Below are 17847 nucleotides of genomic sequence, written 5' to 3'. Positions count from 1 at the left end.
GGCAGCTTCGAAATAATCGAGAAAGAGGGCATGTGTCAGTTTGCCTTTGTCGACTTTCCGAAACTCTACGAGCTCACGTACGCGTGATTTGGTGTGTGTGAGTAGAGCACCGGGTGCTGAATCTGGCATCTCTGTTGCCATCCGGATTTCCAAGGTGCTAAAGTGCTAAAATATGTAAATTCAAAATGTAACATTTTGCAATTTCTTTATTTATCAAGATTTTGATTTCTTCTTAGGCCCTGCTTTAAGTACACCCTTCCTAATGAAGCTACTTTCTTCCCCTCTGAATGAAAACCAATGGCATCTTTTTTAGAAGAATCATTAAACAAGAAACTATAACAACCATAATTTTTAATATTTTGGAATGAAAATGATACTGTGAATTCTAAACTTATATAAATTACATTTTTATATGTATATTAATCTAAATTATATTTTTATATACACGCTAGCGTAAAATTATAAATTTATAGAAAAAAGTACTTTTATATTGATTAATTAAATAATAAATTACGTCAAAGTATATTTAGAAGGGAGCTAAATTTGGTTATACAGGATGGAAATAAAGCTTGATTACAATTTCCTGGTAATAAATAATTATTTAATAATTTAACTTGTCATATTATACATTGTTATAATCGCAATATAAAACATGAAACCGTAGGATTCGTTGAGTGGCAGTTTCCAACGATAAACATACGTCTTTGATTCGACTCTTAGAATTGGAAAAATCAAAATGAAATAACCCTTCGCAATCCAACTACAAAGTAACACAAAAATCGTAAAATATTAGTAATTAGTACTCGTTAAACAATAAAGCATCCGCATTCTATTGTGGCCAGCAGGCAGTATTACAGTTTGTGCAACAAAGTATATGATGACTTTACCATATACTTTACTTTGTCTGTAGTTTACAGAAGACTGCATTTATAAATATTCTACCGCGAATTACCCGCTACTCACAATACCTGTTGGCATTTATAACAGACGCCCCAAGAACTAAAAACTTGCTACAAAACAATTTTAGGTTAAGTATGTAAAGTATAAATCAATTTTACATTATCTTTCAAGAATCTAATAAATATTTTAAAAAGTATATTCCACTATTAATACAAGAGTTAATTCTCTCGTATTAAGTATTCTTGTTTGGAAGTGGTCTACGAAGGGTAGGTACATTGACAATTTAAAGATTATCTCTAATATAGAGACAATGAACAAGCAATCCTATATAAATTTATACGGGGTGTCTCAAGTAAAAAGCAATTAATTCTACAGAAAAATGCAACATCGTGATATAGTAAACATTTCAAATGATGCAATTCCGTCGAATAATTGTATCTAACGGAGCACGATTGTTTTAAACACCCTGTATAACATTTCCTATTAGAAAAATCGCATTTGCTTTGAGAAAGCCGTTGATTCTTGCTTACAAAAATATATCAACCGTAGTTTTACGAACGATCGACATTTCGATCATCATACTCCTTACTTCTATATACACCCATACAAAGATTTCTTTTACGCACACACATCTAAAATTTCATCTCATACAACTGAGCGCATGTGCGCTCGCATTTAAACAAATTCGCTGATAAACAGCAAGATTAAATTAATTTTTGCATTTGATTCGTTTGCAAAGTTTTGTTCTTTCTTTAGGGTATCGTTAATTTATTAACTATTTTCCTTCCTACACAATAAATTTTCTTTAATATGAAGAGTAATCATTCGATATTTGCTTTATTATTATCGGACTATATAGTACTAGATCAATGTGAGATTTCTAACTTGCATCATTTTCATTGTTTCCGTGTTATCTTTGCTTTTTTTACACGAATCGCATGTAACAAAATATTCATTTTGTTTTATTCAATATTTACAAAAGTCAGACGTTTATTTATGACATATTAATAAGGAGAGGTATCGAGGTGTGACGCTTACATCTTAACGATCTTTCAGCGCAATGATAAGGTTTGAAATGCTGAAACTAACGATAATTACAATGTTTACAAAGTTCGATTTACATCGAAGTTAGAGAAGAATTAACATCAATGTAACAACTCAAAGTCGTTCATGAAAAGCTAGTCATTGGACACATGAGCACAGCTTTTTATGTAAACGATGTAAAGACTTCCATTTCCTAATTATATAGCTCTGTAATTATGTAGCATAATATAAACACATAGCCCGACTCTGAGATAAAACATTTCTAAGTAATGGGTTATACGTGACCCGTCGCCAGAAGGTTAATAGTCTAAGAGATATTTTACTTTAGTTTTAAGAGGGTCTGTCCTAGTCTTCTATAAGCAGCACTAACAGATAAGCACGTGGCGCAATTAATATAGCCATACGCCTACCAGAACAATGCTCTTTTTGTATCTGGGTTCCATTAGAACTGTTTATATACTTTATAATATGCATTTAAATATTAAGCACTTATTATGACTTTTACATGAATTCAGATGATATTTATCATACCATACAAACACGAAATTTCAAACACTATGAACATCTCATGTTTCTTCTTACACATATTTTAGTTATGGTGATAGAATTTACATTTAGAATACATATTGTAAGATATATAACATATTGTAAAAATGGCAATAAAAATATTAATCAAATATAATTTGGACTTTTAAAAGATTCTTTACCTAAATATTTAAATGTAGATTCTAAAATATGTATAATAAAAACAGTTATGAAAGCAGGTTTCTGGTAGCCATGTACTAATACTACTTATGCTACACACTTATCTCCTAGTATTGTTTATAGAACAATACATCGACCACATCAAAATTTTAACGTTAAACATTTCTTAAACTATTAACCGATTACACCTTGAAAACATATATCATTAGCTTTAGTATTTCAAGCCCTATCATTATGTAAAAGTTCGTTAAAAGATTAGTAGTAAGCATTTAGATTTCTCCTTATAAGAGGCACTTTATAGTTTACAGACGATTTAGGCGAACTATCAGAAAGTGTATAAAAAATTGTTATTTATCAATTTTTCACCCCGTGGAATTATTTTGTACATTTATGATTCATTTCTAAAAGATTACTCGCTTTCTTATTCTGTTCAGTAGCGTAGCTAGAGGTGCAGTTTGTCCCGAGTGGCACTATTTTGGGGCAGCACTTATTAAGCATCAATATTTTATTAGTTAAGTGATTTGAAGGTATATTGGTAAGTATTGTTGAGTTGGGGCATTAGTTAACATTGATTTGGTTTCGATCGACAGGCGAAATAAACCTTGAACGAGCCATTAAACATTTTATTAACGAAGGGGCAAGAAAAATAACTTTGTAGAAATTGTAGTTAATTCTTTCAGAATGTTTTATATGTATTGTGTTCTTATAAGAAGACAACCCCAAGAGCTGCCCCGGGTAGCACAAACTTTAGCTACGTCACTGATTCCGTTACCACCATCATTGACAAATGAAGAATCAAGCTGATTCGTTAACTTCTAAGGCTCGACGCAGACGAGCGGTGCAATGCCGTTGCGTTTCTATGTTTTTCCTTGTTTTGCAATTAAAACAACGAAGCCAGACAAGATCAGTGTTTCTATGTCTGTTTTGGTTGTTTTCAATTGCAAGACAAGGAAAACCATAGAAACGCTGCGACCCCACAACAGGAAAAGTCGTTCGTCTGCATCCAACCTAATACTGCCTCGTGATTTCTTCGTTGAAGCCAATTTAATATCATTCTTACTGTTTCTAAACAGTTTAAGTTTAGAGCAATGGTTTGCAACTCTGCTAATCATATATTGCTAATCATTGCTCAAAAATACCAGAAACGACCGAGTTCTACGTGAAATTCTTACTAATACATATTTTAAGTTTTAAAACTATCGTATTATGAAGATAGCGTCCAATGCTTCTGTTCTCAAATATTTCTTAAAATATAATTCCGATTATAATTTCACGACAGAAAAATTCATGCATAACTCCACTTCGTGTCTATATACTTATTCCTTAATGTTTTAAAAACTCGCTTTTCAAAAAGTTGCGATCGCAAAACATTTTAAATATAAGGAAAACTTAAAATCAAGCGATTTTTTTAATCGTTAACCCTTAGAGTACAAACTGTATCCGCTCGTGTCCAAGTATTCGTCGTAGCGACACGAAATTTAAAAGAAATCTCAGATTCATAAGCTGAATTCATGGCTCCATAAATCTTTCGTCACATATAAACAAATTACTAATGCAATTATTCATAGAACATTGAAATGAATTTCTAATGAGTTTTACATTTACACAAAAAGTTTTAATGTATTGGAGGCATCCAATAATTCTCAAAATTTGTATTTTCTTTTATAAACAAAACATCTTCGGAATTATTAACTAAATAATGCTTTTCTTTGGAACATTTTACCTCAAATAATTTAAGAAATATAAGATATTATACATGAAATGATATTTAGCCACGAACTTACGCTTTCTCGTAAGCGGCTCGGCTTCTAAGGGTTAATGAAGAAACAAACTTGTCTAAAATTTTGATTAATCTGAGCAGAATATGTAAATGGTATTCTATTCCCAGATTATATTTCAAATGATGAACTCGGTTGAATAATCAATCTTTTAATATTATGCTTTGCTGACTACGAAAAAAATTACATACCTTCATCTAACTTTCAAACTCGTTGGTTAACTTAACGTTACAGAACTTCTTGTAATGAAATATTGTAAACTGTTTTCAATCGATAAATAAGATATAGAGAAGTGTAACTGCGGAAATTCCACTAGTTACACTGTGTACTTTAAATTACATTGCCAATACCGATTCCGACATGAGTTATTCTAAAATATATAAAAATAAAGATATTCTTGAGAATTTTTGATTTCTGGAACTAACATTGTATATATATATCTATTAATTTGCACTATAGTTTTAATTTGATTTATGTCTTTAATCTAAGTTATTTTACTAAATATTTTATTTCTGCTAATTTACGAAAACTGAAATAGAAATATTATCTTCGGACATTTAGATTATTGAATTTCTGTATAAATATTGTCCATATATATTAATTTTAACATTAAGTCATTGATTAATTTATTAAATAAATTATAGAAGTTTGAAAAAGTCAATAGATAACTCCAGAAATCAGAAGAATAACATTAAATATAATTTCTCAAAGAGTGTACGGATATTCTGCAAGGTAATTTTTTATTAGTGGTGGCAAGTGTTCAGTCGACAGTTTGCACCTATTAACAACGAGTCTGGCCAAATGACTAAGAGACCTAACTTCCTTAACTAAAGGTTTTGTCAAATAAATTTCACTATAAAGTTGACCACTATAATCTACCCAAACCTCCTTTCTATGCTCATCAACGCTTTTTGAATATTCTACATAGTATTCTAGCATTTTGATTGGACAGTCAAAGAGTGGAATTGCGAAAGCAAGTCTCGGCTCAGCATCTAATCGGAACTGTCCCACAAAATAGTGAACTCTAACAGAAGTAGGCCCCCTAGCAGTTTGTACAGATACAGCAAACGTATATCTGATATCGGAACTGTCTCTCATTAACCATCGTCCAATTGCAGCATTCTTTAATAAATTTTCACTTTGTTGCCAACTAAGCCCTTCATGGTACCAACCACAAGTTTGTAGAAGTCTTTTAACTTCGCAAAGTCTAGCTGCATCTCTGTCTATCATGTAACTATCAAAACTCCAGGGACAAGGCATTATCCATGAAACTGGTGTAGTTGGGGTTCTGTCTCTCCTGTCTTCAAAATTTTCTTCATTATTCTGAACCTCATTTTCCTGTACCAAACCTCCACCATTAAAGTTATTTCTAGTTCTTGAAGCTATACTTGATAAGGAACTAGGGGAATTTGTGGTAGATGCAGTGATATTCACTGTGCACTGTCCTAAACTTGCAGGTATCTGTACAGTTGCATTCACTTGAATTTGAACTCCTGAATCAGAGTCTAAAAGCATGGAATTACGATTTTCAGAAACTCGGGGGCTATTCGATTTAATGTGGTAAAGATTTTGAACGTGATTACAGCAGCAATTTAAGTTTTTTCCTTGCTCTAATTCTTGTTCACTTTTCTGAGCACTTTTGGCTTGAAATTGCATCATTGGCATGCTGGTAACTTGAAAATTTGAGAGAACTGGCTTTTCATTATTCCCTCCTGTGAGGTTTGCTGCTGTAGTTTTTCCTTCTGTCTTCTGTGGTAGGATATTTCGTCGAGTTCCTGGCAGTTCTTGACATCCACTTGGCGGTAATAAAATCATTCTGTCATTACAATCTGCATTTTCTTTTGGTTCTGGAAGTGTGATCGAAGCTTCTTGATTTTCAGCTGATAATGTGTTTTGCACAAAACATCCACCACCAGATAGTTTTGGACGGATTTCTACGTGCGGCGTTTGCATAAGGATTCCAGAATCTGTGCTTTGAATTAAACAACCCCCAGACTGTATACTTGGTGTCGTTATTGTTACACTTCCACCCGTTAATTCGCTGCTTGTTGTGATCTGACACCCAGAATTTTGATTCTTTCCAATATCTTCATTAATTATCGGAAATCCAAGAATACGAGCATTCTTTTCAGATCTTTGGAGGACACCATTCTTTTGTTTGTCAGTTCTTGGTTTTTCCAAATCTAATGCCATTGGTGGATAGTTAAAGGAATTTATAATAGGTTGACTATGAATAATAGTTGGAGCATTTATAAAGCAGCCACCACCACTGGTGTACCCCTTAGGAACCAGAAGGCCACCATAATAACAGGTTGCTGGATGAATTAAAGCATTATCTTTTTCCATTCTTTGAGGCTCACAACAACCTGGAGCTGGAAACCGGTGACGACAGTTTGGACACATCACTGTCAGCATTTTGTGCAGTTATGTTATTTTTAGCATAACACAGTCTTGAATCTGAAATAAAAAAGCATATATAAGATTTTGATCCCCTGTAAGTTCTTAGAACAGTTAAAAATAGCATATGAAGTTACATGTAAAACTTCTTTTAATAAATATTTGATCATGAATGCACTAATTGTAAATAAAGAATATTTATTAATTGGTTGAAGTATATTTCATTGTGTTGGAATGTTTTAATGTGATATACAAACAAATGATAAAATTACAATATTAAATATATTAAAACAGCCATGTAGACTAATTACTAAATGTCTGTTTCATTACCTAATTTAAATTAAATACAACGGAAATATAAAAAAATTATTCAAATATATAACGAAACATACCAAAATAAATTCTAATTTTATAAAGGAACAGAATACTTTTTATATTTCAGCCACTCATTATACACAATTATTTGTAATTGACTCAGATAATGTACGTAATTTAACGCATTACGCAAGTCATTTTCCATGAACAACTATTCTAACTAAAAATACAAATATGTACTATACTTGTGGTTTTAATATGACCAGTAAATGTTATCCATATTTAGACTGTATTAAATATTTAAATTTTAATTTGAAATTCATTTTCGTTTTAATCGTATTTAATTTTTAATTTTTAACATTTACTATTGAAATCGAAATATATTTAATACATATAATTCTAGCTTCCGTGAATTTAAACACATATTTCAATTTACAAATGTTTAACCTTTTTTAATAAATGAAAATTAATTATTTATTTTATATACGAAGAACGAAAACTAAAATCGCCTTAAAAAATAAATAAATATTCCTTTTTCAATATCTCTGTTAATTACTATATTCAATCGACTTGTAAATTAAATTTAGAATGATGTACGTCAGGGTTCTTCCAAGAATAAAACGTTTCGTGCCAGTAATTTGTATTCTTGGAATGTTCATTAACAGCTGTACATTCTGCGTTGCGCAGTAAACAAAAGACTTCGAATAGAGTCAAATCAATTATATTCGGTTTCTTTACAACTGACAAGTAATAATTTATGAAAATAGTTCAAATTAACGACCACCTGCGCAGTAAAGTTTCAGTAAAATTTGGCCCACGATATATTATTACTAAATAGTATATTGTACAGTATTCATTTCTGTTTAAAATATGACACGCCATATGCGTCTCTTTCTCGACAAACTTTTAGTTGGTGCGCGACTAAAATGCCAGATGGTATTATTGAAACCCTACAAGTATTCGAATAAACTATGTAAAATATTGTTTATAGGTATAAAAATTTATTCTCGAAATCCAGTGATACATTTTTAGTAAATAACAGTTTAAGATTATAAAGTTTTTCGATGCAGTCGGGGTATCAATCGACCAATGTATCCGCTATGGCCATTGGCGTCAAACGATTACAAATGCTTTCTGCATCACGACGATATTAACAACGTTACATATCACATAACTGTTAATAGAGTATTGTCTTTATTTATAATTCTTGATAATTATCCATGAACACATCTCTGACCGTCAAAAGGAATTTGCACGTTCGTACATCCCATGTTACACAAGAGAAAGGAATACACTGCATATGCTCGTAAAATGTTATGGAACGAAAGATTCGACTAACAAACGTACATCGAATTTTCATGAATATCTTACGACCATTCGAATCATTTGTTGACATAAGAGTACGTTTACCTTGCCAGTATCACACGGAGTTATTTAAGAAATCGACCAAACATTGTGTTTCAACTTCCACGTACGACACCACGGTTCAGAGTTTATGGCCAGGTGTCGCATTCTCCGGTGATCTCGACAGGAATAGAGACGAATCTCTTTCGCCATTGTCGCGGGCACCACAGTCGCCTTCCTTTCTCATTGTGTTTTAATGGGCCACGTGGCATAGAGACGTCCGAGTGTTAGTAAAGCGGCACAGAGCCGCTTTTCCACGAACGTTTCGCAACGTTAGAAGGCCAAGCCCCCATTTAGAAGTTGTTCTTGGCCTCTCGCACTCCCCACTACTACTCTCACTGTTCCCCCCCCCCCTTCCCTTCCTCGTACCGCACTCTCACTCGCAACCAACCACCTCATTCCACTTCCCTGACTACTGGTTTCCTTGTATTCGTTAAACATATTCAAAGCTTTTTCTAAATATTTGTTCATTTCATGCGAGATAAATCTCATGCATATTGAACTTGAATAAGCATTTTGAAAATGTAAAGTAAATTAAAAATCTAACGATTTAAATAATTTACAAAATAAATTATAAAATAAAAATTCACAACGCATTACTTACAAAATATCAATTTAAACGGTGAAACGAAATAATTTCATTTTGTAGAAACAATTTTTATCGAAAACTGAAATAAAATTTGAATGTGAATATCTGTAACTCTATAATCTTTGGTTATTTTTATTCCTTCACTTTGTCTTTTTTTGTAGAATATGTCTTTGTACACAAAATAAATATTCTTTGCCATGAAAAAACTTTACTGTGAATATTTTACACAAATTTGAAGTTTACCTGTTGATAAAATATGCCAACAATAATGTGTTAATTTTATTTTTCATAAAACGAATCAAAAATGTTATTGTATCGATAATAAACCTTTTAGCCAGACGCTACCGGGAATAAAATCATAAAAAGGAATCAATATTTTTCTTGCAACGCAATATTCCACTATATGAAACACTTTCACCAGAATTGTCGTGTCACGGTTAACAAAAGAATAAATATTCATTGTGTCGAATAAAAGGAACGGCTGTCTATGCCGATTTGGAGAAACGATTTCACATCGCGTCATCGACAAATTGGTATTACTCGGAACCCTGTAAACGTTTCTACCAAAAGATTCTTGATGTTCTTCAGAGTCCCTTGATTCTCAAATCAATAGACAAAATTACGATGTAAATTAAATATAAGAACGTATGACAACAATGAAGATTTTTTTGGGACGTTCGACTCCAATTGCAAAAGAAATAATCGAACTTAAATTATAATCCATCTGATTTGATGAAAGAAAAAAATACTGAAAAATGAAAATGATATATACTCAGTTCGAGATTTGGTTATATAATTCTGAAACATATTTCTTTTATTTTGGAGTAACGTTGTAAAGAAAACGTGTCAATAGAGTTCTATTTGCTTCTTAGAATTAAATATTCTTAACTTGGTACTATTTTCAAATCATTAAAAATGATGGATGTATTTCTGATTCCAATGGCGCATTCTATGTACATATGTACTTGACATGATTAAGACAAGAAAATTATTTTCGTTTCTTACATATTTAAGTCAATTTCAGGGTAATTTTAAACTTTGAAGGTTTAATTTAATTGGAAAGATGTAGATAACACTTAGTTATTTATTGATAAAAGGTACAAATATATTCTACTTTAATTCCAAGAAGTATGTTACATCGATAATAAAATTTTGAATTATATTTTATCAGAAATAAAGTTATTGACAACAAGTCCAAGCAAAATTCATTTAACAGCCATGTAATCGGTTTTCACAACGCCTCAATAATTTTAATATTTCAATAGAAAGTATTATCTGATTATACTGATATACTGATTATATGTATATGAATATTATATATAATCAGCAACCAATTTTGTATTTCAGTGCATAATAGTTGAAGTACAATTATATTTTTTATCGTAATTCTACACACAAAAAATGCTGATCAAATATTGTTCGTGATCGTAAATTACAGGTATCGTCAAATATTATTTCGTAGAAACGTGAAGTAATCAAATACGGAATTGTTTCATTTTATGACGCAAGCTAACTTTGTTGTCGAGACTTCTCTGAAATAATAATCGTCAATCCGAGACTGATACGCAATATAAAAATTAAAAAACAGTGAAATATAGATATGTATACATATAAGACTTTAAGAGAGTATATTATTTTTAAGATTGTAATGAAACGATAAATCTGCTACTGCTGTTCATATTTAATAGCAACCATTTTATTTATTGCTGAATATGTACTATCATTCACAATCTAGCTTTTAAATTCTTAAACTTCTTTCTGAAACCACTTATCACATCGTTTCTTATTTTCATTATAAATTACCCAGTTGCCTTCTTCTCTCCATTTTTACATAACAATTTTTTATGTACACATTTTTTACTTTTGCTGTATCTCATTGTTATATAACCGTTTCAAGTAAATCAGAATACATTTCAATTTCAATAAATGGATTAGAAATCTCTATAAGTCGCCTTCGAAATGTTTATCGATCTGTTCTCATTTTCAGCTTCTCTTTTAAATATATCGGTCATTGAAATATTATGTCTATCGACTATTTATAATGTTTGAAATTTATACAGATACTCTTCGGCTAACATTTGTATTTTAATATTCATTAATCTGTACCTTTTATTTATCACTACGTCCTATCTTTAGTTCCCTTTTGTCGTTGGAATGCTAAAGAGAGTGGAAATGACGAAAGAAGAGAGATAAAAAAATCTTCGAGCAAAGAGGGACTTCGCGGAATTGAACGTCGTAGTTTTATTTGAGGAAATAGAACGAGGCCCTGACGGAGGACCACAAAATTAGAAGAAATTCATGCGAATACGTCTCCTTATACTTCAAATATACTTGAAGAGCAATATACCGCAGATTATAAATGAGATAATTATAAAACAGCTAATATAAAATATTTATACATTTTTAAATACAGAAAAAAAAACGAATAAAAATATTTAACAAAATATATATCTATACAACTAATCGATCAAGAAATATTTAAAAGAAAACGTGTTGATGGTATAACAAGAAGTGTATTGCAAACGAATAAATTAATATCCGAATTAAATAACAAAGTTGTTGAAAAGACGCTGCAACAAACATGACCAATGTGTATAAATATTACATAGCGCGTTATAATTATCATATAAATGAGTAAAAATTATCAAGTCGACGAATTAATATTGATAAATGGATATTCTGCTGAAATATGTATATGCATCGATAAGCGAGGACTGGAGGAGTACATAAATTTTAAGAAGAAACAACGAACGAGTTTTACGATGCACGTTCGTAGTTACAAGGTGGTTTGAAAGCATCATAAATCGAAAGAAGGGTTTGGGGGCCTACCCTGTTTCGAGGGGTCTAGCTAGAAATTCGTCTTCTTGGAAAACGACGAACTGGGCTGATGACCTGTGTACGCCAGCGAAATACAGTTCGCCGTAGCGAATGCTAATTTTACTGGTCAACTTCATCGATGCCTCTACGGCCCTTGGGTTACAGGTCTGTTCAGGAATCACGATCGACAGACAACACTGGATGACATCGACGTGATTTTAGCATTACAAATTTTTACGTTATTGCCAATTTTCAACGTTAATTTGTAAACATAATCATAAATATCCAGTTGCTACACAGTTTTGAAATTGCAAATAATTTTTCGAGAAATTAATAACTTTCGATGAAAACTAAATGTTTAATTCGGTGCACATTGACAAAGGTTAATATATTTTTATAGATGTAATTTTATAAAATTGCAAAAATTTTTATTAATAACTTTAGTTCTTAAAAAGACAAATCACAAGTTGAAATTACATAATTTTAATTGTAATTTAGTAGTTTATAGTTGTAATGTAAAATTTACGTAAACGATTAGCAATAGCAAACGATAGTTATTTAAAAATGACAGCCTGACAGTTAAAAAATACGAATGCGGAAATATTAAGTGCACGTGAAGATAATTGTTTATAAATGAAAAAAATATAATCGAGATTTCAAGCACAATCGAATGAAATTGTATGCGATTAAAATAAATAGATTCTTGTGAACTGTAATTTAACAGTCATCATTACTGAATGATACTGTAGTTGGCCTCGTTATCGGCAAGATTTCCAGCAAGTATAAATGAGAAGAGGTTCCCCGAATGAGTGGTAACACGGATTTTATCTCTTACAGATAAGCGTGAATTTTATTTTACAAGGCTTCGGGGAAATGAACCTGCTTCCGTGTATGATCGTCTTTTGTTATTAAAATATTTAAAACGTCAATTTCTGGTCATTAATAAAGTTAACATTTTTTTGTCACAACAAAACAGAATTATAACAATGGGAGTAATTTTTGTATTCTTATAGATTTATTATTTACAATGATCTTTTCGAAAAAAACATATTGAAATTGATAGAATAACTCTTTTCGAAGAATAGTAGATCCATATCTACTATTGGTTGAATACAAAATGTTGTTATTAAATTAAATTATTCAATTCTCTTGAATATTTTCAACATAATATTGTAATGACACTTTCTACAACAACTAAAAATATTAATAAATATTCTTTGCAAATAAAATTTAGCAGAAAAGTAGTTTGTCGGTATTGTAAAATTAGGATGTCGTATAGCGTTTTGAAAAATTATAAAATCTTGGTTTCAGGTTTACGTATTTTTACTGTCTGTTAAAAATTTTGTATAAAAACAGATCAGAAGTATAAAAAACAACAACACGGTGTGACTCATTCCTGTTGTTACGGATATGCTAAAACCTTAAATCTTTTAGAAATAGAAATATTATATAACGGACATAAAATTGTAACATATTTTCTTGCTAGAACATAGAATTCATTTAGTGGACGTTAAGTTTACGTCATTCTAAGAAAGATGACCTTTAAAACAATCACTGACATGTACTGCAGACAATTGCAAGATGCATTAAAATTCATAGTTGTATCGTCGAAACCTGTGCACATTTATCAAGAACGAAAGTTCGAGGAGGAAAATGACAACACAATGCTGAACTGTCACAAAAGGAATACAGAAACGTTACGAGTTTCCGAGAAGCTTGCTTACCGAAATTATTTTTGTAATTTTATGTCAATCGGGAAGAAATCTCCCTAAGAAACTTTCTCCAAAAAGACACTTCCACTTTCACCTCACGTTTTGAAAATAGTTCGAAGCAACGCTAAAAATAATTTTTCCTCGAAGCACAACAGAAATACTTAAACTTTTTATATTTGCGTGGCAACGCAAAGGATACCTCAATAACGAGTAGTAAATTTTCTCACAACACGTTTAGTTTTTAACGTTTGAAAAATGAAATGTTAACAGATCACAAAAATAATCCCTACGTCACGAGAGTCGGGACAGCACTGGCGCTGCTACGTCTGAATGAATCTATAATTGCTCTTGTAGAGAGACGGAGTGGAGGTAAACACGTGATCCAACTGCCAGTGGTGGTGGAAATCGTGGAAAACTCGTTGAGGCAGCATTAAGAACTCCTTTCTAGCAATGGCTACAATACCGGCAATAGCAAAGAAAATGCAACTATTTCTCTTGCTCAAAACTAACTGTAGCAAACAACATATTTATGAAAAATTGCAATTATAAATACCTTCATACTCTAAAGCATTTTATTACTACAGTTACTCACAAAATTAAACGTACACCTAAGTTAGCAATGATGATTGGCGAAAAAATGAACAAAAACGAACATTTTCAAAGGTAAAAACACAATATATATTGTATTTGGATATTTTAACGGTCAATTCTTTAAACAAATTTTTAATAAAATAAACTATTTATCTATATTTAACACTAAACGTACAAATACTCTTATTTCATCATCAGAAAATTGAGCGTACAAATATTAAATTATACAAAAATAACAAGCTTAAAGGTAATTTTAATATCTTGTTGCATAATCTTGTGCATCTATAACTGCCTTTAAATGTCTAGGCATCAACTCGACTAGTTTTTTTGTTGTTAAACTCGGAATATGTTTCCATATTTAATGTTTCCATATTTCAATCTTAGTTTTTACGTCTGACTTACTGCTAAATCTGCAATCACTTAATTTTAATTTTTATTCCTGCAACAAGTGCTTAATTAGAGTAATATCCAGTGATTGTGGAGGTGTTTTCAATAATTTCAATATTACCAACTCTGTTGGCTGCCATACATTCCCATAACATAATCGAACTCCTGCCGTGCGTGATTGTTGGAATTGTGTTATTCTTTGCTAAACTCGTTCGATTTTCGCGAAACGATTATTCATTTGAACAAAACTCAGTTTTTTAATATTTAAAACTGTACGCTCAATTTTGTGATGATGAAATAAGAGGATTTTTACGTTTAGTGTTGAATATATAAATTTGTTTAAAGAATTAACCGTTAAAATATCCAAATACAATATATATTGTGTTTTTACCTTTGAAAATGTTCATTTTTGTTCATTTTTTCGCCAATCATCATTGCTAACTTAGGTGTACGTTCAATTTTGTCAGTAAATGTATATACATCATTATAAGTAGCTTACCAAATTGTACAGCTAATAACAATTAAAAAAAACTATACATAAATGGAATTGTATTATTGAATATTTAAAAAAGAAAGCTTGTTTAAACAAATATAAAATTAACACAAACTGATCTTCAATTGCATACACTGTTAACGTCAAACGAATATTTATGAAGCAAATCACACAGTGATACAGTTTTGTGATTGGATCCGAATTATTACATAAATTTGATAAAATTGTCTAGCAACTGCATTCTTCAAATCGAAGTTTCATACTAAAGCTTTACATATGTATAGCACAAATGGATACAGGTATAAATATTAGTGATATATTTTCATGAAAATTTATTGTATAATTAAATGTACATGCGGTAAGCAATTAGGATAACAAAATTTTATTATTCAATTTTTTAACGTATAATATTTAAAAAGTAATTGCCAAAATGCAGATGTGATGTCCAAATATATGTATCATCACTACTGCCGATACCGTAATTATTATTATAAGCAAAATTCATTCGTTTATCAGTAATTTTTAGAGTTGGCAAACTAGAATTTTTATTCAAACAATTCACACAAACTGCTAATAAGTGATACGTATTTTCTACATTTTCTATTTATAATATATGTAAAATGTTAATAATAATATGTTGATAACAGATAGTCAAATAGCTCTATGATATTGGGTAATTGCGGGCAACTAGTATTACTGTAAATTACAATAATGTCGTTACATAACGAATGATAACAACGTGATACTGTAACAGGGCTTGTCCAGTTTTGTAATAAACGAATGCATTTCTAGTGCTAAGACTTAAAGCCATCGCTACTGCATGTGCTCCGTCGCACATACCTCGCAGAAAAATGGATTCCTTTTAACTGGTTTACGTGCGACTCGTCTGCGCTATCACGTCATCATTCTCGCTTACGAGTTCGTATTTCCGTGGGCCTCTCGTCGAAACGTCACGAATTCCGACGATTTGACGACGCACACTTACGATCTTGGCTGCCAATCGATTGCTGCTGCCAGACTGACTCCCACCTCTTGATACTCTCGATATTGGCAAACATTTCATAAACTGTTATTCAGACAAAGGAATGTTTTAGTGTAATAAAAACAGTTCCAAATAGTTTTAACAATTTTTGTAAAATTGCAATTTAAGAAAAAAAAGAGAAGTTAGCGATCTTATAACACGTAGGATATTGATCTAATGAGTTTGTTAAAATAAATAAGATCTGTTATAACGTATGTTAGAAACATTGAAATAGATAAATGCCCGAAGCGGGCCATGTGCTTCTTTTTGGGCGCGTTTCCCCCTCTTAAAGGAGAATCGGCCAGGACACTTAGACAAAAGAGGGCCGTACTGTCAAGGGTGCCCTCACGACCCTGGTTCTCTGTCAGGGTACAGATTTGTATTGGCTTTTGCCGCGAGCAGACACCAAATATAGTTTTTCCAAAAGTCCATCGTGTCTTAAGTTTTATTAAAACGCCCAACCGCTCTCCTGACCGTAATATCTACATTCTTACAAATCAGAAGCGGGATAGACCGTGGTACGCTAAACGCGAGTACATTTTATTAGTGGTATTGCTAAATACACCGTGCAAAGACACTGAGTGCGAAGTGCCGGGTATAGACAATAGAAATATCACTAGCGGACAATAAGTGTATTTTAGTTCGTAGTTAAATAAGACATAGTGAAGTTAAGTTTAGCGTAAGTGGACTTTTATTATTAATTTAGTGATCTAAGTACATATTATGAGTAATATGGACCGTGCATCGTGCAGCCGAGATGTGGATGCGGCATCGAATGGCACCAGTGTCATGGAATCGCGCCTCCAAAAGCTCGAAAGCATGATGGAGGAGTTTTTGCGATCATCGCGCGCGCGATCGCATGCGTCCCGACGGCGGGAATCGCGTTCGCGTTCACGCAGCCCGGCAAGACGATCTCCGCGGAGACGATCACGCAGTCCGCGAAGAAGCGAGTCGGAATCGCAGAATGCTCGTCTCGATCGCGTGGAACGAGACCGCTCTAAAACGCGAAGTTCTGCGTCACGTGCGAAATCTCCCGGTTACGCACGCCCGGGGGACGAAAATTTAATCCCCATCTACGACCCGTCAAAAGAAGATCTTTCGATAGAAAATTGGGTTCGTCATGTGGACGACTTAGCAGCTCGATTCGCATGGGACGACCTCAGTGTCATGCGATTGATCGCGACGAGATTGCGAGGACATGCCCGCCAATGGTATGATACGCAGATGCGAGTCGCGACCACGTGGGCCGAAACAAAGGTGTTTCTCGTCGCTCAGTTCCGGCGAACGATGCCATTTTCGAAATTATTAAGAGAAGCGGATTTATATGAAGCGAAACCCGGACAGGCCTTGGGAGATTACTGCTTCCAAAAAATGAATTTGATCAGGCGGCTAGACATCAACCTGAACGATGAGAAAATTGTGGACATGATTATATTCGGCATACCGGACGAGGCAATCGCTAGGACAATCCGGTCGGCAAAGCACACCGATCCCAATGATTTATATGCGTCCATGTGTACCATGGGTAGTATGCCTGGAAAAGAAGAAAAATCGCGGAACAATCGGCAAAACATACTTCGTCCACCACCCGCAACGAAGACGAGCGACGGCGCGAAGGACAGAGTAGCGATTACCTGCTTCAACTGTGGGAAAATGGGGCACCGTGCACGTGAATGCCGAAAGCCGAAGACGGA

General features: G+C 32.6%; 1 protein-coding gene across 4 annotated transcripts in view; it reads right to left on the bottom strand.

Annotated features, from left to right (window-relative positions):
• Window positions 1–579: 579 nt before the first annotated feature.
• LOC143344245 (uncharacterized) overlaps window positions 580–17847 on the bottom strand; it is a 27263-nt gene continuing 9995 nt past the window's right edge. The window contains exons 2-3 of one of the 4 annotated variants that reach the window (XM_076770120.1): window positions 15973–16198; window positions 580–6884 (exon numbers count right to left, since the gene is read on the bottom strand). In XM_076770120.1, the coding sequence (XP_076626235.1) occupies window positions 5133–6842 (1710 nt within the window). In that variant the 5' untranslated portion in view covers window positions 6843–6884; window positions 15973–16198 and the 3' untranslated portion in view covers window positions 580–5132. Of the gene's footprint in view, window positions 6885–8549; window positions 8872–13673; window positions 13961–15972; window positions 16199–17847 lie in introns of those variants that run through there. The other 3 variants (XM_076770094.1, XM_076770102.1, XM_076770112.1) reach the window with 3 other exon arrangements.

This window comes from Colletes latitarsis, chromosome 1 (genome assembly GCF_051014445.1).
Source record: "Colletes latitarsis isolate SP2378_abdomen chromosome 1, iyColLati1, whole genome shotgun sequence".
In the NCBI taxonomy this organism is placed as follows: Eukaryota; Metazoa; Arthropoda; class Insecta; order Hymenoptera; family Colletidae; genus Colletes; species Colletes latitarsis.
Note: the sequence above shows the minus strand (reverse complement) of the source record. Positions and strands in the feature narration are given on the sequence as shown.